The following is a 22,823-nucleotide window of genomic DNA, read 5'->3' as shown; positions in this document are numbered from 1 at the left end:
CGCTTTTCGCGAGTTAAATGTGCGCTTTTTTATTTAAAAAACGCACATTTAACTCACTTTAAGCGCAGTTATAACCCACATTATAAAGCGCACATGTGTGTAAAATGTGAGCTTTTAAGTGGGTTAAAACTGCGCTTTTCAGCGAGTTAAATGTGCGCTTTTTTATTTTAAAAAGCGCACATTTAACTCACTTTAAGCGCAGTTATAACCCACACATAACGCACAATTTATGCACATGAATGGCAGTAAAAAACACACTCGCAAAAAGCACACATGTGCGTTTAAGGTGCATCTTTTGCCTTAACAGTTGATTCAATTATATGCTGTTAAAAGTTTTTTTTAATTCAGATATGCAATAAAAACCAATAATTATATAAACATAATATATATATTTGTGTATTTTAATAATGACAAGATAATTCAATTTTATACTTTAATGTACACCAACATTTTTTAACATACATGAGTAATTAAATATCAATGGCAATTTGATGAAATAAATATAAACATAATTTGATTATAAATAAACAAAAAATAATAGCATACTATACATGTAATAACATGTAGAGTATATACACACGAACAGCTATATACATAAGAAAGATGCATATCAATCAAGGCCTGTCAGCATTTCTTTGAGGCGGCGGAGTTCAGCTCTCATCTTTCTCTCCACGTCTGCCACCAGCCGGTCAAACTTCTTTGCAACTATTATACTGTCATGGCCTTTGCGCGATGTGTCTCATGCATGATCTTATTTTATCAGGTCCTGAAAGATATTTTATAATGTAAGTGTTGAATATTGCTGTTATGGTAATCTCGTTGCTATAAAATTATAAATTTAAATCAAAACTAGTTTGTTTGCTTGTTGTTTTTGGTTGTTTATTTTGCAATTTTAATCCCCTGATCACATGTGACTTAACGCTTTTCATAAATAAATACGTTTGATAGAAAATACTGTTCGAAAATGTACCAAGATACGTGGTCTCATTTTGCTGTTTGGACTGGTCGCAAGTTTAACACCTTTAAAATGCAATAACCAGTACCCTGTATAGTTTTACCTCTAAACAAATCCAGCTTATCTTGGTCAAGGAGAGTGCGCGGTTTTCCCACTCCTGTTCTCCTCATGTCGGCCAGCTTGTGCAGGGTAAAACCTGGTATTCAAGTCCATACATCAGGTAGTCTCCCTTTTTTGGCAGGCGATGCGATGATGCACATTCTTTTCAAATGATCTTCTGATCAATGTAAATTTCACGGTCACCATGGGGTTTAACCTTTAAATTTAAAAGTTCTCATTTAATATGGGGGAAAAAATCTGTTCATTAATGACCAAAAATAGGTATAAATAACTTTAAGATGACAATAACCATAAAATACAGCCATAATAATTCAAATGGTGTTGTTTTTCCTTAAAATTGCATTACATTTACTCATCCATTTACAGTTCCCAGTGACAATACATAAATATGATAATGATCATAATTAATTCAATAAACTAAATAAAAAAGGGATGCAGAATTGAAAATACAAACCTGTTACAACAGACTGTTCTTCAGTATTCCAAAAATACAGGCAGTTGTTGAACTAGACCATATCACTTTATATGTCTTTAACCACCCACTTTTAATCTCCTTTGCAACAAACTTATTGTTGATATACACATTGTAGTAAATACACATTTTTTTCATCACACAATACTTCATGCTGAAAGTATTTCAAGACATTTTACACTAGAATAATAAGTCTTAATGTTGTTCACTTGATACATGTGTACATGTACCTAAAATCTAGCTTTAAAAGTCAGTTGCTGATGCTGCTTGTTTTCAAAAAATAACTTCCTATCTGTGTTTCTCAAATAGATGGCAATTTTCCTGAACAAATCAAAAGTATATCAACACCCCTTAGTTAGGCTTAGATGGAGGACTGATAGGGACTGGCTATTCTCTTATCTGATTCCATGCTGTGTCTAAGCCAAAAATTACATAATTTGAGAAAAACTGATAAGGCAGTCATTTCAACACCAAAATATTTATTGAATAATACACAGCACCCTAAACACATTATATTTAATTGTGAATATTTAAATATGACATGCTGAATGGTTTTAGCAAATAATATTAATAGCATAAATATTATTTTAATTGCCTTTTAAAATGTATGTTTATGGTCAATGTGGTAGACATTAATTGTATTAGGGTATAAATATCAGTATAAGAAAGTTCAAATACTAAGGACAAGGGACGTTAAGGGTCGTGTTTTGCCTTTATCCAAATTATTTTCAACCTACTATCAACATAAAGTGCAGAGAGTCATCTTTTCAAAATATCCTCAATGCATGTATTGGTTCAAAAGACGTTATCTCCAGCCCGAGACAAAGATGCCCACTTTTTCCCAATTTTGACGTCGTTTAACGTTGCTTTTTACGGCAACGTCACAACTACGAATTGTATCTACGCCGATTGCCGCGCTTATTATTCAATCAGCATAAAAATTATGGTGATCCACAATGTGATAAATGATTTAATTCATTTTCATAAATCAAAGTAACGTATTACATGTCATATGATATTATTATTGCTTCATATCGCCAAATGTTTTACGCAAAATAATCACACATTGTTTATAACATTTTTTAAATCGCATCATCATAATAAAACTAGAACATTCTTATAAGTAACAACGAAAATATTAATAAAACAACAACAAATACGGTGTTATATCATGACCTATTGTAATAACATATTCCGTATGCACATCCTGATCGCGTAACCTTGTAAATATAGATAATATTATGTAAGTTTTGGATAAATATCAAGTTTATCATGCGAGGCTAAGAACCGATGTAGTGCAAGGCTTGCTGAGCGCTAACATAGTTCGTGCCGAGCATGATAAACTTGATATTTATCCAAAAATAACATAATATTCTATTTATCCTATTATTTCCTCACAATTTTCCATTAATAACTGTCAAATATGGCATTTTTTGACGTTTTAGTTTCTCCGTAGTTGACAAATCACATTCTCCAATTTTTGGAAAAACCCAAATCTGATCTAAATATAGCGATAGTATAAAGCTCATGTTTATACGATCGTGTTATACTAACGATTTTCATCTGTTTATTGTTCACATTCTTCCAATAATGACATTTTTTTCTATCTGTGCCATCCACACATTATTCTGCCCATTGATATTTTTCACCAAAATAAACAAAAAAATAAAACAAGAAAATTTTATAAACATGTCAGTTACACGACTTTCAACAATCGGTATAAAATATTTCCACTGTTGCAAATTGTAATATGGTTTACATTCACATCTTTAAAAAAGAGATGTGTTTGTCAGAAACACAATGCCCTCTACGGCGCCCCTTTGAAATCTTGGACGACACTTGACGCCTATTAATGCATTTAACCCCTTTTTCTCAGAGAAATAATTCAGCACACATTTTATAGACTTGTTTTGTCTTAATCAGATGTAAATGAACACACATTTTGTAGACTTGTTTTGTCTTTATCAGATGTAAATGAACACACATTTTTAAGACTTGTTTTGTCGTAATCAGATGTAAATGAACACACATTTTTAAGACTTGTTTTGTCGTAATCAGATTTAAATGAAGGCGCCCATGGGTATTTAATATGACACTTTAGCAGCATCTGAAATGTCTGCAGCCCAATTTCTCGGACCATCTGACAGTTGATCAGTTTGGTGTCGCCTGAAACAAAGGTACCACAGCGCACTTGTAACGTGCGCACATGTTCCAACTACACGTGCTCCAACTGGGCAGTTGCAAAACCATGTGTCGACTGACCCCTCCTTAAAACGTATGTAAGACCGGTATTGCTTTCGGGACACATGTCGACTTTGGAACTTCAAGCATAGCAAACTCCTATTGTGCACATAACCGTGAATTGAGTATATTCCGTCACTTGACATGTGCTCTTGTGTATAAGAAGCCGCTAGCTTAACTGTGTATACACCAAAGATTAGACATCTAAGCTCATCCTCGGTCATTATTGGACAGTTAATGTCTAGTTCGTCCATCGGTTTCCACGATGCCTTGGTTATTTTTTGTATGTCGTTGTCAGAGATGAATTGTTGTAAATCGTTGTTCTGCCCTGACAAATACAACATTCTCTCTGCAACTATTTTGTCTTGATCGGAGTCCTCGCTACTTAGAGCCGGTCTGAAGCGGTTGCAGATTGCTCCAACTATTCGCACATAGTCACCTTAAATAAATATCATATGTATAACAGGAATCTCATTACATAAATATACACATTATTGTTAGGACATTTTAAATAATGTTAATAAATATGTGTAGGATTGTATTAAGTGTAAATAACGTGACGGTTTCACTCTGTTTACTCCATGTACGTTTTAACGCAAGTATGTGTTATCTATTTTGTGAAATGATTATGAATGTTACATAAAAAAAATTACCAATAAATGGCACTTGGGTGTTTGGCATTGTCCTAGCTAAATATGTCCATGTCTTGAGTCTGCCATTGGTTGACTCGACAACCCATCGTATCTGTATAAACAATACACTTATACACTTAGACCGTTGAAACGATAGTTCTTTTAACCGGGCTTTTAAATAATCGAATGATTGGCGAATTATCGGTTAAGCGAGTCAGTTTGAAAACAGTATATAATTATTCACAAAAAGGTATAAATACATCTCAATATATTACATTTACATTGAGATCTAATCATAAATCAAGTACATGAGCGCGGAGATTTACCTTCGTCACAAGTCTCGACTTGTTAGACTCTTCGCTTGTGTGCTGTGTAGACCCCTTTCGCATAAAAGATGGCATCTGCATAGTTACACCAAGTTCTTCGAGAACAGTCCACGCATCTCGAAAACCTCTGTCAACTACGACCACATCACCTTCCTGAATCCAGCTCTGAAACGTTTTGTTTACGGCATGAATGTACTCATATTTTCGTATTGACTATAATTTGTATTAGTATGATTATCATACTCATCCATTATCATCATCATTATCCCCATTATCATCATCTACATCATAATAATGAATACCACCACCATCATCGTATTCAATATTATCATCGTCATCATTATCATCATCATGCGAATTATAATCGACCTTATCGACATCATCAACAAAATCATGCTCATGATCATAATCATCACCATGATCATGATATCATCATCATCATCATCAAGTTGGTTTCCTACATTTTGTTTTGTTTTATAATTTTTTAATGTTATATAACATGTTTGAATGTAACCAAACCTTAAAATCCTCAGTATTTTGATTGATGATGTGTTTCAGTATATTTGCATCTGAGTTTTTGCCATCCGCCAAGTACGGTCCCAAAATAGATATTATGTAGCCAGTGGTGGACACAACAATCATTGGTTTGACAAGTGGCCGGTGCTTGTGCATGGAGTACGACCGACGTGCGAAAGAAAAGTTTGAACTTTTTTGTATATATATATATATGTTCCATCTAAAACAATTATTGATTTATTTTGGTCAGATGCAGCGAACAATTCTTGCGCTAGAGGTCGTGTATGGGTCGTTCTTATCTCCTCTCTGGAAACATGTTTAAATCCCATATTCTTTGGCACGAACGATTTCATCAAAGATTTTCTTGACGATTTCAACGCACGCCGAATCTGTAATATAAACTTATTATTTATAAATCCCACTTTCTTTTAATTTCCATAAGAGTGTTGCTTTTTTGTAAACTGCTTTAAAGATTTTTTCCCTCTTGAAATATATCCTGTTAAAATAAATAGAACGATTTTCATTTTCAGTTATAGTAAGCAATATTTCAATTATGAATGCTATTACATACATAATTGCATTAAGAAAATGTAAACTGCTTTAAAGATTTTTTCCCTCTTGAAATATATCCTGTTAAAATAAATAGAACGATTTTCATTTTCAGTTATAGTAAGCAATATTTCAATTATGAATGCTATTACATACATAATTGCATTAAGAAAATGTTGAAAACTGATGAATGTTAACCATCATATTCATCGTCTAAAAAGACTGAAAAGTTACTTTTTCTCCACGATATATTGTGAATGAGAGATCTAATAATGGAAATTAAGTTTACCAGTATCAACATTAAATCTATGGATACATTTGGTAAATCATATCACAGTCGCCTTGGTATTTAAATAGGTTATATTATCCGAACCACATAATACCTGCGTAATTGTCATGTTGAACAAAGTGCTGAGCAGCGCATTCCCTAAACTAGTTCTTAGTTTTACTAGGAGCACTGCGATGCATGTTCTAATGGACCTGGTCTTTGTTGTCCGTATGTCGTCTACATCACCGATAAGAGTTGAGAATTGGTCTTTCGTCAACCCTGATATATATATTCAAATATGTTATTAACACTATATAATAGCATTGATTACATAAACTCATAAAACAATTATTTAAATTATTAAAAATATTCATGACCTGTGTGTATACATGTATATAAGAGAAGGACAGTAGATCTATCATTCCTCATCAGCGTGATTATGCAATTCAAATTAGGATGTGTACCGGTAAGATTCCAATAATCAGCATCCGTCATTGTGGATGGGTCGTCAAAATCGATGCAAGATTTTTGACGTTGTGTCGCACTTTGCCGTAGCGAGTTAATTAAACTGCTTATCTGTTCAGGCTCCATGTATGTTGTGGACCTAATTTTTCCTTGAATATCAGCAGAAAGGGTCTCTGGTGTAAACTTGCCCCCACTCATGTGAGTGTGACAACATCGCGAATTCTTCTTCAACAAAATGTTTTTGTTGATGAACAGTTGCATTATCGCCTCGCCCGGTATGGTTACAAACCCTTCGGACCGAGCGCCCTTCCTGTTACATATAGGACATATAGTATGGCTGAACCCAGCTGATTTAATGTTTAATTGTAACGGCGATTTCTTGTCAGACGGTCCATGTTGTAGATTTTTCTTTGGGGATGCACTTAATCTTGCCGCCGCCGATTCTGCTGTATACTTAAGACGGCAAGAGTTATGAACTACGTCTTTGTCTGTAACTTCGTCTGTCAATAGCATATGCTTTCTCAAGTACTTTATAAGTTGTTTATTGCCATCTGTTTTTAATTTCCTTCTTTCTTTTGGGCCCACACGTTTGGTGCATATAGCACACGCATAAGATTTAGACACCCTAAATTAAAAATAAATGAAAGTATTTGTTTATAAGTCGACATAAAATTCTTAAAATAAAATACCACATAAAAAGTATAACAGTTACGATCGTAGCAGAATTCGAGCCCCTGAACTGTTCACGCATAATTAACTCGATGACGTAATAAAAACATCGTCATCAATACTGAGAACAAATATCGAGTTGAAGTGACGTAATTTAACCTGTCGGTTTTCGTCATATTTTTTTTAAATTTTACAACAATATAGAATAAGCTTCATTAATGTTGTATAACAAATTTGATGGAATTTAAATTAAAAGCATTTTTATTAGGCTATTTAATAATGCAACTGGATGAAAAATAAACTGAATTTTAAAGCTACTGTAGTCTTTACATTCCTAAAACGCTGGTCTCAATTTTGTATCTGTGTAAATAAGATGGAATTATTGTGACCAGTTAATTTACTTCAACATTTAAACAAGTAGCAATTTATTTGATGGACTTTTAAGTTGGACAACTATGGATTACGGATAATCATAGAAAGGTATGTTTCTTAATACTTTTTGGTGTTCGTGTGAATTCATCTTTGTAGCTAAATACAAGAATGATTTTCGTGACTTATATTATATAACTGACTGAAAACATGTTTTCTACAACATACCTGTCTGTTGATATATGGTGATGAAACTTAACCTCACATATTTTGTTTAAATTACTTTTACTGCTCAGCTAAAATGATGCGAAGCAGACACTGTATCTTCCATGTAGATTTATCCCGCTCGCTTGATAAGATTACTTCCCATAGGCCTAAATAAGTTAATGGAGTGGTCTCCCGTGAATTATACGGAACAATACCTTTTTCTAAGTTTATAAGATGTTAAAAAAGCAACTTGATTGCTTCCGCGATATTGCATGGAAACAACCGTTCATGGTGATAAATTATTAACTGTTCAATCAAATTTCGATTTAGAAGAAAATACATGTATTTTTCACATACAGCGCACTCGTTAACCAAAAATAAAAAGATATCGACGAACACATAACGAAAATGTATTGCATTTTTTTAAAGAATCAAGTTGGTTAACGTGTGCGCTGTTGTCATAAAATAGTGATAAACATTAAAAAATGCTCGAAATTCGCGTTATTCGAAGAAACGCGCGTGTTTGAAACGTTCAATGTGACGTCATCTATGCGATGTACGATGCAATAACTATGAAAACGTAAAGCGCACGTCGTATTCTTCAAAATGTGATCTTTAATGGATGCAATAATTAACTTTTACAAATATCAATATTTTTCAGGCAAATAACACCCCTTAATGTCCCTTGTCCTTTATGTTGAGGAAATATAATTGATACTATCAAGCCCACATAATACTTTTGTCACTTTCAATATTTTTAATTAGTTACCCACAGTCTGATTTAGGTGGAAATTTTTAGAAATGTTTGAGATTAAAACGTAAGCAATAGGGTATGCATTGAAATTGTATTATAAAGTATGTAAACATTAAACAGGTTAATATGGACAACCAGTAATTATGAACTGTCCCTTATATTATTACAGGTTACTGAGATATATGTCTATGCTTATTCATTTGATGTAAATAAATTGTTAGAGCCTGCAACAATTTTGTTTCTTGTTCAATTTCTGTACAACATTTGCTAAACGGTTGTTAAAGACGCACTTTTTAAGAAGTGTGTTAAACATGTGTCTTTTTAGATACATCCGTTTAAACAGATCATATGATAAAAACGCACTTATGAAATAAAAGACTAACTTATGCTTGAAAAAGACGCACATCAAAATAAAAAAACGCACTTTTGTGAGAAAAAACCCACATCTGTAAACCTTAAAACACACTTCTTAGATAAAAGACACACTTCTAAAATAAAAGACGCACTTCTTAGATAAAAAACACACATTTTGCTCACATCTACACTCAAAAGCGCACTTACAGATGAAGAAAACACACAAAAAACGCACTTCCTAAATAAAAGACGCACTTCTTAGATAAAAAACACACATTTTGCTCACATATACACTCAAAAGCGCACTTACAGATGAAGAAAACACACAAAAAACGCACTTTTTCACTAAAATAATGCACTTGACAAGAAAAAACGCACAAAAAGCGCACTTAAATGCACTTTTGAACACTGAAAACGCACATATCAACAAAAAACACACAACGCATTTTTAAGTGCGCTAAATGTGTGTTTTGGTAAAAAGTGCGTTTTTATTTGACAATCCCCTATCCCTAATTCTCAGAGACTTACAACATTATATATTCCATCCCCCCTTAACAATGTCTTGACATTTTAACTTCTACCCCCAGTTTACAACTGTGTATTGGAGACTTGTGAATCCCACTTATACTTAACACTGTATTTGGAATTTTTCACAGGGCAAGGTTACACCGTAAGGTAAAAAATTATTTAAATGTTCAACAATGACAGATGAAGTTACAGTCAAACAAGCTGTTTCATAGCAAAACTTAACTTTGAAAGTAATTTTTGCATAATTAATGTTTACCATGTGGGAACAGCTCATCAAATATTTTAAACATTGCAAAGAGACAGTTATGTCATAATTCATCTTGCAATTTTAAAATAATGTGCAACAAATGTTTATTATTTGGAAATAGCATCATCCTAGCTCAAAGGTTAAAGAATCACTTAGAGGCCAAAGGTCAAAGTCAAATTTGAGCTTAAAACCGCTTGTCCAGAAGAAATTTCATCAATAATCATGCACTTTCAAATAACTTGCCACCAATGTTCACCATGTGCAGGCAGCTTGTGGCGTGTAGGACTTTAAGTCTAGCTGACTCCTCAAGGTCAAATGTATATAATATCAAACAAAGATACCATTACTAAGAGAGGTAGATATTGTAATGAGACAAAGTATCGAGTCAAATATATTTTATAATCAGTTTAACATGTTCACAGATTTCAAGGATAGCCACCTATGATGTCAAGAAACTCTCTTATATTGCCAACCCAATAGACAGCATTGGCAGGAATTTTGATATCACCTTCAAGATGAAGACAACACAGAACAAGGCTCTTCTGCTGTTTGTTGCCAACAATGACCAGGTATTTATGTCTGTGGTTAGTAATTAAAAGCATAATGTTAGATTTTACAAAGGTCTTTTTTCCGTTGTGACTAAAATAGTTCTCAATATTACACATGATCTCAGATTTACAAATTGACAAAATCAACTGCTTTGGACATTATATATGTACGGAAAAGCTCATTATCTTTGTTAGCTCACCTGAGCACAACGTGCTCATGGTGAGCTTTTGTAATCGCCTTTTTTCCGTCATCTGTCGTCAACATTTTGCCTTGTGAACACTCTAGAGGCCACATTTTTTGTCTGATCTTCATGAAATTTGGTCAGAACATTTGTCCCATTGATACCTCGACTGAGTACGAAACTGGGTCATGCTGGGTCAAAAACTAGGTCAAAAAAAAGAAAAACCTTGTGAACACTGTAGAAGTCACATTTGATGCCCAATCTTCATGTAACTTTGTCAAAATGTTTGTCTAAATGATATGTTGGTTGAGTTCAAAAATGGTTCCGGTCCGTTGAAAAACATGGCCGCCAGGGGGCGGGGCAGTATTCCTTATATGGCTATAGAGAAACCTTGTGAACACTCTAGAAGTCACAATTTTTGCCCAATCATCATTAAACTTGGTCAAAACATTGGTTCATTGATATCTCGGACGAGTTTGAAAATGGTCCTGATCGGTGAGAAAACATGGCCGCCAGGGGGCGGGGCAGTTTTTCTTATATGGCTATAGTAAAACCTTGTTAACACTCTATAGGCCACATTTATTGTCCAATCTTCATGAAATTTGGTCAGAAGATTGGTCTCAATGATATCTTGGACGAGTTCGAAAATGGTAACATTTGCTTGAAAAACATGGCTGCCAAGGGGCGGGGCATTTTTCCTTATATTGCTATATATGGCTATAGTAAAACCTTGTGAACACTCTAGAGGCCACATTTATTGTCTGATCTTCATGAAATTTGGTCAGAAGATTGTTCTCAATGATATCTTGGATGAGTTCGAAAATAGTTACGTTTGCTTGAAATACATGGCTGCCAAGGGGCGGGGCATTTTTTAGCTCACCTGAGCAAAACATGCTCATGGTGAGCTTTTGTGATCGCTTTTTGTCCGTCGTCCGTGGTGCGTTGTGCGTCGTGTGTTGTGCGGCGTCAACATTTGCCTTGTTAACTCTCTAGAGGCCACATTTATTGTCCAATCTTCATGAAATTTGGTCAGAAGATTGGTCTCAATGATATCTTGGATGAGTTCGAAAATGGTAACGTTTGCTTGAAAAACATGGCTGCCAAGGGGAGGGGCATTTTTCCGTATATGGCTATAGTAAAATCTTGTTAACGCTCTAGAGGCCACATTTATTGTCTGATCTTCATGAGACATGGTCAGAAGATTCATCCCAATAATATCTTGGACGAGTGTGAAAATGATGCTGGTTGATTGAAAAACATGGCCGCCAGGGGGCGGGGCATTTTTCCTTATATGGCTATAGTAAAACCTTGTTAACACTCTAGAGGCTACATTTATTTTCCGATTGTCATGAAACTTGCTCAGAAGATTTGTCCCAATGATATCTTGGATGAATTAAAAAATGGTAACCTTTGCTTGAAAAACATGGCTGCCAAGGGGCGGGGCATTTTTCCTTATATGGCTATATATGGCTATAGTAAAATCTTGTTAACACTCTAGAGGCCACATTTATTGTCCAATCTTCATGAAACTTGGTCAGAAGATTCATCCCAATAATGTCTTTGGACGAGTTCAAAAATGATGCCGGTTGGTTGAAAAACATGGCCGCCAGGGGGCGGGGCATTTTTCCTTATATGGCTATAGTAAAACCTTGTTAACACTCTAGAGGCCACATTTATTTTCCGATCTTCATGAAACTTGCTCAGAAGATTTGTCCCAATGATATCTTGGATGAGTTAAAAAATGGTAACCTTTGCTTGAAAAACATGGCCGCCATGGGGCGGGCATTTTTCCTTTTATGGCTATAGTAAAATCTTGTTAACACTCTAGAGGCCACATTTATAGTCCAATCTTCATGAAACTTGGTCAGAAGATTCATCCCAATAATATCTTGGATGAGTTCGAAAATGATGCCGGTTGGTTGAAAAACATGGCCTCCAGGGGGCAGGGCATTTTTCCTTATATGGCTATAGTTAAACCTTGTTAACACTCTAGAGGCCACATTTATTGTCCAATCTTGATGAAATATGGTCAGAATATTTGTCGTAATGATATCTTGCATGAATTCGAAAATGATTTGAAAAACATGGCTGCCAAGGGGCGGGGCATTTTTCCTTATATGGCTATATTAGGCTATAGTAATATCTTGTTAACACTCTAGAGGCCACATTTATATAGTCCGATCTTCATGAAACTCGCATGAAATCCCAATTATATCTTTGACAAGTTCAAAAATGATGCCGGTTGGTTGAAAAACATGGCCACCACGGGGGCGGTGCTATTTTCCTTATATGGCTATAGTAAAACCTTGTTAACACTCTAGAGGTAACATTTATTTTCCGATCATCATGAAACTTGGTCAGAAGATTTGTCCCAATGATATCTTGAATGAGTTCTAAAATGGATTTGGTTGCTTTAAAAACATGGCCACCAGGGGTGGGGCAATTTTCCTTATGTGGCTATTGTAAAACCTTGTTAACACTCTAGAGGCCACATTTATTGTCCAATCATCATGAAATTTGGTCAGAAGATTGGTCTCAATGATATCTTGGACGAGTTCGAAAATAATTATGTTTGCTTGAAAAAAATGGCTTCCAAGGGGCGGGGTATTTTTCCTTATATGGCTATAGTAAAACCTTGTTAACACTCCAGAGGCCACATTTATTTTCCGATCTTCATAAAAATTGGTCAGAAGATTTGTTCCAATAATATCTTGTTATCTCATGTCTGCGACTTTGGGCCTTTCAGGCCCTCTTGTCCTTATATGGCTATATATGGCTATAGTAAAATCTTGTTCACACTATAGAGGCCACATTTATTGTCCGATCTTCATGAAACTTGGTCAGAAGATTCATCCCAATAATATCGTGGACGAGTTCAAAAATGATGCTGGTTGGTTGAAAAACATGATTTGTCCTAATGATATCTTGTATGAGTTCGAAAATGGTTTTGGTTGCTTAAAAAACATGGCCACCAGGGGGCGGGGTATTTTTCCTAATATCGCTATATATCATGCTTTAGTAAAACCTTGTTAACACTCTAGAGGCCACATTTATTGTCTGATCATCATGAAACTTGGTCAGATGATTTGTCCCAATGATATCTTGGATGAGTTTGAAAATAGTTCCGGTTGTTGGAAAAACATGGCCGCCAAGGGGGCGTGGCATTTTTCCTTATTTAGCTATAGTTAAACCTTGTTAACACTCTAGAAGCCATATTTATGGTACAATCATCATGAAACTTTGTCAGAAAATTTGTTCCAATGATATTTTGGACACGTTCGAAATTGGTTCCAGTTGCTTGAAAAACATGGCCACCAGTGGGCAGGGCATTTTTATGTCCCGCACTACATATTGTTTTTGCCCTGTCTGTTGGTTGGTCTGTTGGTTGGTTTGTTGGTTGGTTTGCGCCAACTTTAACATTTTGCAATAACTTTTGCTATATTGAATATAGCAACTTGATATTTGGCATGCATGTGTATCTCATGGAGCTGCACATTTTGAGTGGTGAAAGGTCAAGGTCAAGGTCATCCTTCAAGGTCAGAGGTCAAATATATGTGGCCAAAATCACTCATTTTATGAATAATTTTGCAATATTGAAGACAGCAACTTGATATTTGGCATGCATGTGTATCTCATGGAGCTGCACATTTTGAGTGGTGAAAGGTCAAGGTCATCCTTCAAGGTCAGAGGTCAAATATATGTGGCCCAAATCGCTTATTTTATGAATACTTTTGTAATATTAAAGATAGCAACTTGATATTTGGCTTGCATGTGTAACTTATGGAGCTGCACATTTTGAGTGGTGAAAGGTCAAGGTCAAGGTCATTCTTCAAGGTCAGAGGTCAAATATATGTGGGCCAAATCGCTTATTTTATGAATTCTTTTGCAATATTGAAGATAGCAACTTGATATTTGGCATGCATGTGTATCTCATGGAGCTGCACATTTTGAGTGGTGAAAGGTCAAGGTGAAGGTCATCATTCTAGGTCAAATATATGGGTCAAAATTGCTCATGTAATGTGACTTCTGCAATATTGAAGCTAGCAATTTTATATTTGACATGCATGTGTATCTCGTGGAGCTGCACATTTTGGTGAAGGGTCAAGGTCAAGGTCATCCTTCAAGGTCAAACATCATATAGGGGGACATTGTGTTTCACAAACACATCTTGTTCCTTATATGGACTTGTGAATCTTCATGAAACTTTGTCAGTATATTTGTTTAAATCATATCTTGGATGTGTATGAAAATGGTTCTTGTCTGTTGAAAAACACGGCTGCCAGGGTGTTCACTAGTCATGAAAGTTGGTAAGAACATTTTGTTCTAATGACATCTTGGGCTGCACAGAACAGGTCAGTTCCTTTGAATCTCAGGTGAGCGACTTTGGGCCTTTCAGGCCCTCTTGTTTTCCATTTAAGATTAAGACTAAATGGGAACTTGTAAAGATTTGAAGTTATGAGGCCAAAGTTAGTGAATAATAATATAGTAATTTTTATATTTTGGGCCGTGCTCTGTGAAAAGGGAGTTTAATTCATGTGCGTTAAGTGTTGTCCCAGATTAGCCTGTGCAGTCCACACCTAGGGTAATTGGGGACGACATTTTCAGCCTAAACTGGATTTTTGCTAAGAAGAGACTTATTTCATTAAACAAAAAATACAATAAAAGGGGAAAGTGTTGTCCCTGATTAATCTGTGTGGACCGCACTGGCTTATCTCGGATGACACTTTACGCACATGCATTTAACCCCCTTTTCACAGAGCACCGTCGATGGGTATTATGGTTGGCATATTTTTGAAGAATATTACAATTTTGTTGAAATTGCATTACTTTCAGTCTGCTGGATTCTCCGTGTCACTGGTGGACGGCAAGATATCAGTGATCAGTGACCCTGGGGGAGAGAAACTGAGCCTGATGAGCCGTGTGAACACTTACAATGACGGCCGCTGGCATTACATATCTGTCATGAAGAAGGGCACACTGTATGTACATAGACAAACTTAATCACTGTGCTTTTTATTTTATTTTGTTTCCGATAATGAATTTCAAAATGTCCACAACAGTGATGGAAATTTGCAGGGACTTTCTGGCGCCTAATCTTTGTGTTTAAGCGTAGTATTATGGCATAGTAAATATTTCTATTGGTCTCAATTAACATCGCTCTCATATGTGTTAATATTTATTGAACTAAAAACTCACTGTGATATTTTTTACTGTATTGATGATTTGCATTTGGCTTTTTGTATGCCTTCTTTGGAAGAAGGTGGCACATAGCAGTCACAATGTCCTTTTCTACGTATGCATGTCGGTCTGTCTGACCAAGAAAAGATTACGTGTCACATGTAGAACCCATCTCCCTGCAGCAAAAAGGTCTAGGTCCCGCATTTGAGCATTTTATATAGCTTACAAATTCCTGTCTCAGCCATAACTTTACCAATATTGATGGATTGTGAAGTAACTTGCTACAAATATAATCAATAATAAGACAAAATGTTGCGTTTAACACTCGTCTCCAAAGGTCATACTTTAAGATCAAAGTTATAATTTAGCCATAATACAACTGGTCATTAATCATGCTTTTTCAAAATAACTAAATTATTATCACTATGAGGGGACAGCATTTCTTTTGTATAATCTATCTCCTACCTCAGAGGTCAAGGTCTCTTTTTGATGCCATAGGTTGCATTTGGCTATAAAACAATTTGTGTAGGCTGCAACTTTTAAATTAATAAATTCAATTTTAAAGAAACGTAAGAAATATGATTTTAATTAGTTGACTGAGTTTCAAGTGTTTCTCTTGCCTAATTACCACGTTATTAAGTTCATGGTCGCTTTTGGAGGTTAATAGTAAATTTGGCCATAATAGCTCGTTTGTAGCACAAACGACGCTTCTAGATACATGAAGAATCTGGGGACATTGGTGCCCTGTGAACACGTCTTGTTTTTACAATGCATTACAATGTAACTTTTATTATTTCTCTCTATTAAATTGAAGCCTTAAAAAAACTACATTAAAATTTTGAACAATATGTGAAGTTTTTCAAGGATGAGTATTGCCAACATGAAATTATCATTTCTGTATCACTATAGATTGGAAATCAACATAGATGACTATGAGATTGTGAGAACAACGGGCCAAGGTCAGAAAGCTACCCTGGTAACCACCACCCCTCTGTACTTTGGAAATGCAGATGTGAACATACCGGCCAACCTTGCTGATGCCACAGAGCAGTTTGGAGGATGTATTGCAGATGTCACAATCAACGGAGAGTAAGAATTGATATTTAAATTTATTAAAAAGTGTCCTGTTTTATTTTGAATTTGTGTGACTGTTTGGTAAGTGATTTCATGGATAATGTGTAATAATTTGTTTTATGGTAAGTAATTAGAGGAATAATGTGTGATTATTTGTTTCATGGTAATTGATATCAGGGATAATGTATAATTATTTGTTAATGGCAATATCAGGGATAATTTGTAATTGTTTATTTTATGGTGATATCAGGGATAATTTGTTATACCCCCATTACCATTGGTAATGGGGGCTATATAGGAGACACTTTGTCGGTCTGTCCGTCTGTCTCGAAATTTCATCCGATCTTCACCAAACTTGGTCACAAGTTGTATCTTCAAAATGTATAGGTCAAGTTTGAATATGGGTCATGCTGGGTCAAAAACTAGGTCAGGGGGTCACTTAGTGTGTTTTAAACCGAAAGTTTGTCCCGACCATAACTTATAATGTCATTTATCGTTAGATTTTAAAATAACTTGGTTAATTTGTTCATCATCATGGGACGGTGTGTCGCGCAAAAAAATTACATCGATATTTCCAAGGTCAAGGTCACACTTGGAGTTCAAGGGTCAAATGCTTGTCCGGGCCATAACTTTATCATTTATTGTGAGAAATTAAAATCATTTGGCAAATTTGTTAACCATTATGGGACGATGTGTCGCGCGAAAGAATTACGTTGATATCTCGAAGGTCAAGGTCACACTTTGAGTTCAAAGATTAAAAATAGCCTTAAATGAGCTTTTCTGGGCAATAACTATGTCGTTCATCTAGAGATTTTAAAATCAATTGGCACATTTGTTCACCATCATTGGACGGTGTGTCGCGCGAAATAATTACGTCGATATCTCCAAGGTCAAGGTCACACTTTGGGTTCAAAGATCAAATATGGCCATAAATGAGCTTGTCCGGGCCATAACTATGTCGTTCATTGTGAGATTTTAAAATCATTTGGCATATTTGTTCACCATCATTGGACGGTGTGTCGCGCGAAAGAATTACGTCAACAACTCTAAGGTCAAGGTCACACTTAGAGTTCAAAGATCAAAAATGATCATAAATGAGCTTGTCCGGGCCATAACTATGTTGTTCATTTTGAGATTTTAAAATCATTTGGCACATTTGTTCACCATTATTGGACGGTGTGTCGCGCGAAATAATAACGTCAATATCTGCAATGTCAAGGTCACACTGTGAGTTCAAACGTCAAAAATGGCCATAAATGATCTTGTCCGTGCCATAACTATATCATTTATTGTGATATTTTAAAAATACCTGGTACATTTGTTCACAATCATTGGACGATGTGTCATGTGAAAGAATTTTGTCGATAACTCCAAGGTCTAGGTCACACTTGGAGTTCAAAAGTTAAAAATGGCCATACATTTGGACGGCATGTCATGCGAAAGAATTCAAGAGTTCAAAGGTCGAAATGGCCATAAATGATAATGGCATTATAATTTAAAAAATTGCCATAAATTTGATTCTCTTGTTTTGTGAAGACAGCATGCAAAATAGTCTGTGTCAATGCGGCACGTGGGGGTATACGTCACATCTGTGAAAAAGCTCTAGTGATTATTTGTTTTAAATCGGTTTTATCATAATAGTCTTCCTATCCTTTCCAGGTTCCTCAACTTTGCAGTGCTGCAGCCCCCAAGGAGGCGCAACATAGCGCTGGCCGGATGCCCTATACCTGACCCTGAGGGGCCATATGACAGGGACCCCCTGCCTACCCCTCACCCCGTACTGGTTACAACTCCTACAAGTAGGATAGTTTGACATTCTGTGTTCTGGTGTTGTCAACTTAACCTTTTTCAGATGCCTTCCTTCCAAAAAAGATCGGAAAAGAAATAATGTTTCAACTGTTTATTTTTATGTAAACAGTCAATCTTGACTTAAGAGACCACAAAAAGGAGTACTCAAAAGTGGTCTCTTAATAAAATGGTCTTTAAATTAAAAAAAGACCACTTTGAAAAAAACATGAGTAAAATTCTGTGATACAACTATCTTGTTCAATGTTTGAAGTATCATTACCATGCACTTTTACAACTATTGATAATCCAACAAAACACGGCAGCCTTTTTTGACAATAAATGTGTTTTTAGAATTTCTTAAACACAAACGTTTGCCATTTTGTTAACCAGGTTTTCCGAAGGAAAAAACTGGTTATTAGATTGGCGAATGCGGGCGGGCTGGCTGGCTGGCTGGCTGGCTGGCTGGCTGGCTGGCTGGCGGGCTGGCGGGCTGGCGGGCGGGCGGAACAAGCTTGTCCGGGCCATAACTTTGTCGTTCATTGTGAGATTTTAAAATCATTTGGCACATTTGTTAACCATCATTAGACGGTGTGATGCGCGAAAAAATTACGTCAATATATCCAAGGTCAAGGTCACACTTTGAGTTCAAAGGTAAAAAATAGCCATAAATGAGCTTGTCTGGGCTATAACTATGTCATTCATTATGAGATTTTAAAATCATTTGGCACATTTGTTCACCATCATGGTACGGTGTGTCGCACGAAAGAATCACGTCAATATCTCCAATGTCAAGGTCGCCACGACTAAAAATAGATTTATTTTGAAACAAACTTACAAAGGGGGTTAATTTTGTTTGTTCATTTCAAAAGTTCAGTTTGAGTTGTCTCCCTTTATCAGATTTTTTTTCACAATGAAAACCTGGTTTTGTGACAATTTTGTCCCTTGTTTGGAAATGTACGGGAAGTTTGTATATTGGAACTACTTAAACCCCTTTTTCACAGAGCACGGCCCATTTTACTTCAAATAAAACTTTTCATAAGATCCTGTTTGATTGTACATTTTTAAATAATAGTGTTCTTTGAATTATAACCTATTGTCTACTACATTCATAACATGGAAACGATATTTGACATAACTATTTAATCCAAACTATACGATTAAAGCGTTATAAGATATTTACTCGGAACTTACTGATGTAACTGTTGAATGAGTTTTTTATTCAAGTCAGTGTATATTTATGAGCCTAGCTTTACACTTTACATACATCCATTAAGCATAATTTTCTCAGAAAACTGTTTATATAATTATATATACTTCAATGCATTCCCCTGTCAGCCCTACCCACAATGCCTCCTGGCCGATGTGCACTGGATCAAGTCAAGCCCCAGGAGCTCCCAGCTGCGAACCAACGTGGATACTACTTTGGAGCATACGCAGTCAGCCGGCTTGAGTTTGCACAACTGCCAACAAACATCAGAATCAAGTAGGTTGACAGAAATTTGTTTACTAATTTTGGTATTTTGTAGGGATAAATTGTTTAGAAACATAAAGAAAATAAAATCAATTTGTAAAAACAAACTTTGACAATGGCAATTTACATGAAATATATCAGGAAAGAGAGAAAAAAAATTGGGAATTTTTATTCGGAAATGGCCAAAATCTGAGATTGTATCAGTTTTTGGCAAGTGCTATTTGCAGCTTTTTATGCCCCCGAATTGAAAGTTCGGGGGTATATTGTTTTTGGCCTGTCTGTCTGTCATTCATTGTTTGTGTCCCCAAACTTTAACCTTGGTTAAAGTTTTGCAATAACTTTTGCATTATTGAAGGTAGCAACTTGATATTTTGCATGCATGTGTATCGCATGGAGCTGCACATTTTGAGTGGTGAAAGGTCAAGGTCAAGGTCAACCTTCAAGGTCAAAGGTCAAATATATGGCTTCAAAGCGGCGCAATAGGGGGCATTGTGTTTCTGACAAACACATCTCTTGTTTGTACTAAGAGTAATAATTTTTTACTTCAGGAAAGTTTATTTCTACTGGTTAACTTTTGTGATATGGATAAATGATGTTTGCACATCGAGAACAAACTTCTAGAAACTAAAAGGCTACTAAAAAAAGCGAACATGAAGTTCAGTATGAAGAAATGAATCTGGTCATTGCCAGATGGCATGTACATGTTGTTTTAGTGGTTATTTGTTAAAAAATTCTTATGCACTGTCAAACCCTCATATCCAGTTGTGTAAATAATATAATGGTAATTTCAACCAAAAATGCCTGTTGCATTATGCCTTTATCATGTTGCAGATCATGGCTAAAAATAGCTTGCCAATTGACATTAAGATTGTATCATTAAACATACTTATTCCTGTTTGTTTGCAGATCAGTTTTCAGTCTCGACTTTAGAACCACAGAAGCAGATGGGGTTATATTCTACTTTGCTGACAGTAAACATGTTGATCACATGTCACTGATAATGATAAATGGAACTATCCGATACACCTTTGACTGCGGAACAGGCATTGGTTTAATAAGGACAGCTAAAACTTACAATGATGGAAAATGGCATTCTGTAAGTATATGGTTCAGAAGTATTTTTGTATTTTGTAGCTTGAACATTGTAGTTTCATTTACTCCTATTTATTTAAGCTAGATTGCATCAAGAGCTTACACACTCTGTTGATGGGGAAGCTGGATTATTAGCAATATGTGCAAATGCTTGTGGAAGTAACTGACAACATTTGAATGCGGTATTGGGGTTGAATGGATGTGCATTTTATTTCCTGATCAATTTCAAAACAACTTCTGTGAATAGGCTGGGAATGAAATCTGAAATCCTTTACTTGCATCAAAAGAGACTGCTTTTAAATGAAAAACTCCATGAAAGCAGATTGCACAGGAAATCTGGAATGACACTTGAAGCGAATGCATCAAGTCAGTTTTCTCAAAACGCTTCTCATATAACTCAACCATTGTCATTCCCCGCCATAGGCGGAGGGATATTGTTTTGGCGTTGTCCGTCCGTCTGTCTTTCCGTCCTTCCGTCTTTCCGTCCGTCCGTCTGGAGCCATATCTTGGAAGTGCTTTGGCGGATTTCATTGAAACTTAGTATGAGTATATATATGGATAAGAGGATGATGGATAAGAGGATGATGCACGCCAAATGGCACTGTACACCATCTGTTAATAATGGAGTTATGGCCCTTTGTATCTTGAAAAAATGCTTTTTTGAGTGTCAAATATAACAATTGTGTCCAGAAGCATATTGGCGGGGGATATCAATTCAACGAATTTGCTTGTTTTCCAGGTCTCAGCGGGCAGGAACCTCAACGAAGGAGTGTTGATTGTTGATGAGGAGCAGGTGGGAATCACAAAATCGGCAGGTCGACATCGTTCTGTCAATGTGAGGGCGCCATATTACTATGGAGGTGTCAATGTCACTGAACTCAATGGCAAAGGAATTGCAAATCTTGCGGTATGTTGCAGTGTTCTAATTCATTAAAAAAGCATTATGAAGAGTTAAGCCCCCTCTCCCCTTTTTATTAAAGACATTTTGACCGGACCATATCTCAAAAACTATTAGAGGTATCAACTTGAAACTTCAGTTGTAGATCTCATCAAGGGGATGTGCGTGGCACGAGAACCGCTACTCTTTTAAGAGTTTTTGCCCTTTGTTGATTTTTATGCCCCTGAAGGGTGGCATATAGGTTTGAACTGTCGGTCAGTCTGTTGGTCCTTCTGAAAACTTTAACATTGCAATATTGAAGATAGCAACTTGATATTTGGCATGCATATCTCATGGAGCTGCACATTTTAATAGCTTAATTACGTTACCTGATATCATATGCTTACTTATTCCGATAGGATCATAATTTATCCGGAATTTTTCGCCCGAGGAATCCCACACTTTTCAGAAACCCGTCAGGTAGGACAGAGCGGTCACATAGTGCTGTGTAGCCGCACAACCAAAACGGGACATTACCCAGAATTCACTCTTATTCCGGATGGCGATATACAAAGGCCGACATTTTGTTATAAACTTAATTGTTGCTTCTGTTTCACTGGATTCTTCTGTTTAACAGAATAGAGAAGTTTTTGTATTGCGTTAAAACATTCACCGTATATATATCCGTGTATTTCTGTATCGTTTTGTGTATTTGTTTGTTTGTTAAAGGCAAAGTATGCCTCAAACACGTGGCTCATGTGGACACATAAGGGCAGCATGGGACAACCATGGTAGCTGCCTGTCCTGTGCAGGATGTACCCAGGATAACTGCTGCCCTTTCTGTGAGCATTGGTCTGCAGATACCTGGGCCATCAAGCGTCGACCCTTCAAGAGTCATGGACGCAACAAGAATAGTTCAGATCAAAGTAGGGAAAGTTCCG

General features: G+C 36.0%; 2 protein-coding genes and 1 long non-coding RNA gene across 3 annotated transcripts in view; 1 reads left to right on the top strand and 2 right to left on the bottom strand.

Moving 5' to 3' along the window:
• LOC127854717 (uncharacterized) overlaps positions 1–22,823 on the top strand; it is a 150,782-nt gene that overhangs the window by 38,179 nt on the left and 89,780 nt on the right. The window contains exons 13-19 of the mRNA XM_052389775.1: positions 10,095–10,241; positions 15,236–15,381; positions 16,490–16,669; positions 18,314–18,453; positions 19,778–19,925; positions 20,820–21,009; positions 21,745–21,912. Coding sequence (XP_052245735.1) covers positions 10,095–10,241; positions 15,236–15,381; positions 16,490–16,669; positions 18,314–18,453; positions 19,778–19,925; positions 20,820–21,009; positions 21,745–21,912 — 1,119 coding nt within the window. The remainder of the gene's footprint in view (positions 1–10,094; positions 10,242–15,235; positions 15,382–16,489; positions 16,670–18,313; positions 18,454–19,777; positions 19,926–20,819; positions 21,010–21,744; positions 21,913–22,823) is intronic.
• LOC127855361 (uncharacterized) lies at positions 2,094–5,648 on the bottom strand. The gene is made up of 4 exons (XM_052390861.1): positions 5,266–5,648; positions 4,747–4,911; positions 4,442–4,532; positions 2,094–4,227 (listed from the first exon to the last, which is right to left on the bottom strand). Exons 1-4 carry the CDS (start codon positions 5,416–5,418, stop codon positions 3,632–3,634), a joined length of 1,005 nt encoding a protein of 334 aa, XP_052246821.1. The 5' UTR covers positions 5,419–5,648; the 3' UTR covers positions 2,094–3,631.
• On the bottom strand, positions 6,201–7,920 carry LOC127855362 (uncharacterized). The gene is made up of 3 exons (XR_008037500.1): positions 7,811–7,920; positions 6,544–7,169; positions 6,201–6,358 (listed from the first exon to the last, which is right to left on the bottom strand). It is a non-coding gene; the product is annotated as an uncharacterized LOC127855362 (long non-coding RNA).

The sequence above is a fragment of the Dreissena polymorpha genome, chromosome 13 (assembly GCF_020536995.1).
Source record: "Dreissena polymorpha isolate Duluth1 chromosome 13, UMN_Dpol_1.0, whole genome shotgun sequence".
Classification (NCBI taxonomy): domain Eukaryota; kingdom Metazoa; phylum Mollusca; class Bivalvia; order Myida; family Dreissenidae; genus Dreissena; species Dreissena polymorpha.
This window is presented reverse-complemented; position numbering and strand designations above follow the sequence as displayed.

Excerpts from the sequence above, each read along its gene's own strand:
- LOC127855361 (XM_052390861.1), bottom strand. The coding sequence starts at position 5,418 with ATGCACAAGCACCGGCCACTTGTCAAACCAATGATTGTTGTGTCCACC. Across the intron at positions 4,533-4,746 it reads AGTCGAGACTTGTGACGAAG|ATACGATGGGTTGTCGAGTC; the intron begins GTAAATCTCCGC and ends TTGTTTATACAG. Across the intron at positions 4,228-4,441 it reads CACCCAAGTGCCATTTATTG|GTGACTATGTGCGAATAGTT; the intron begins GTAATTTTTTTT and ends TATTTATTTAAG.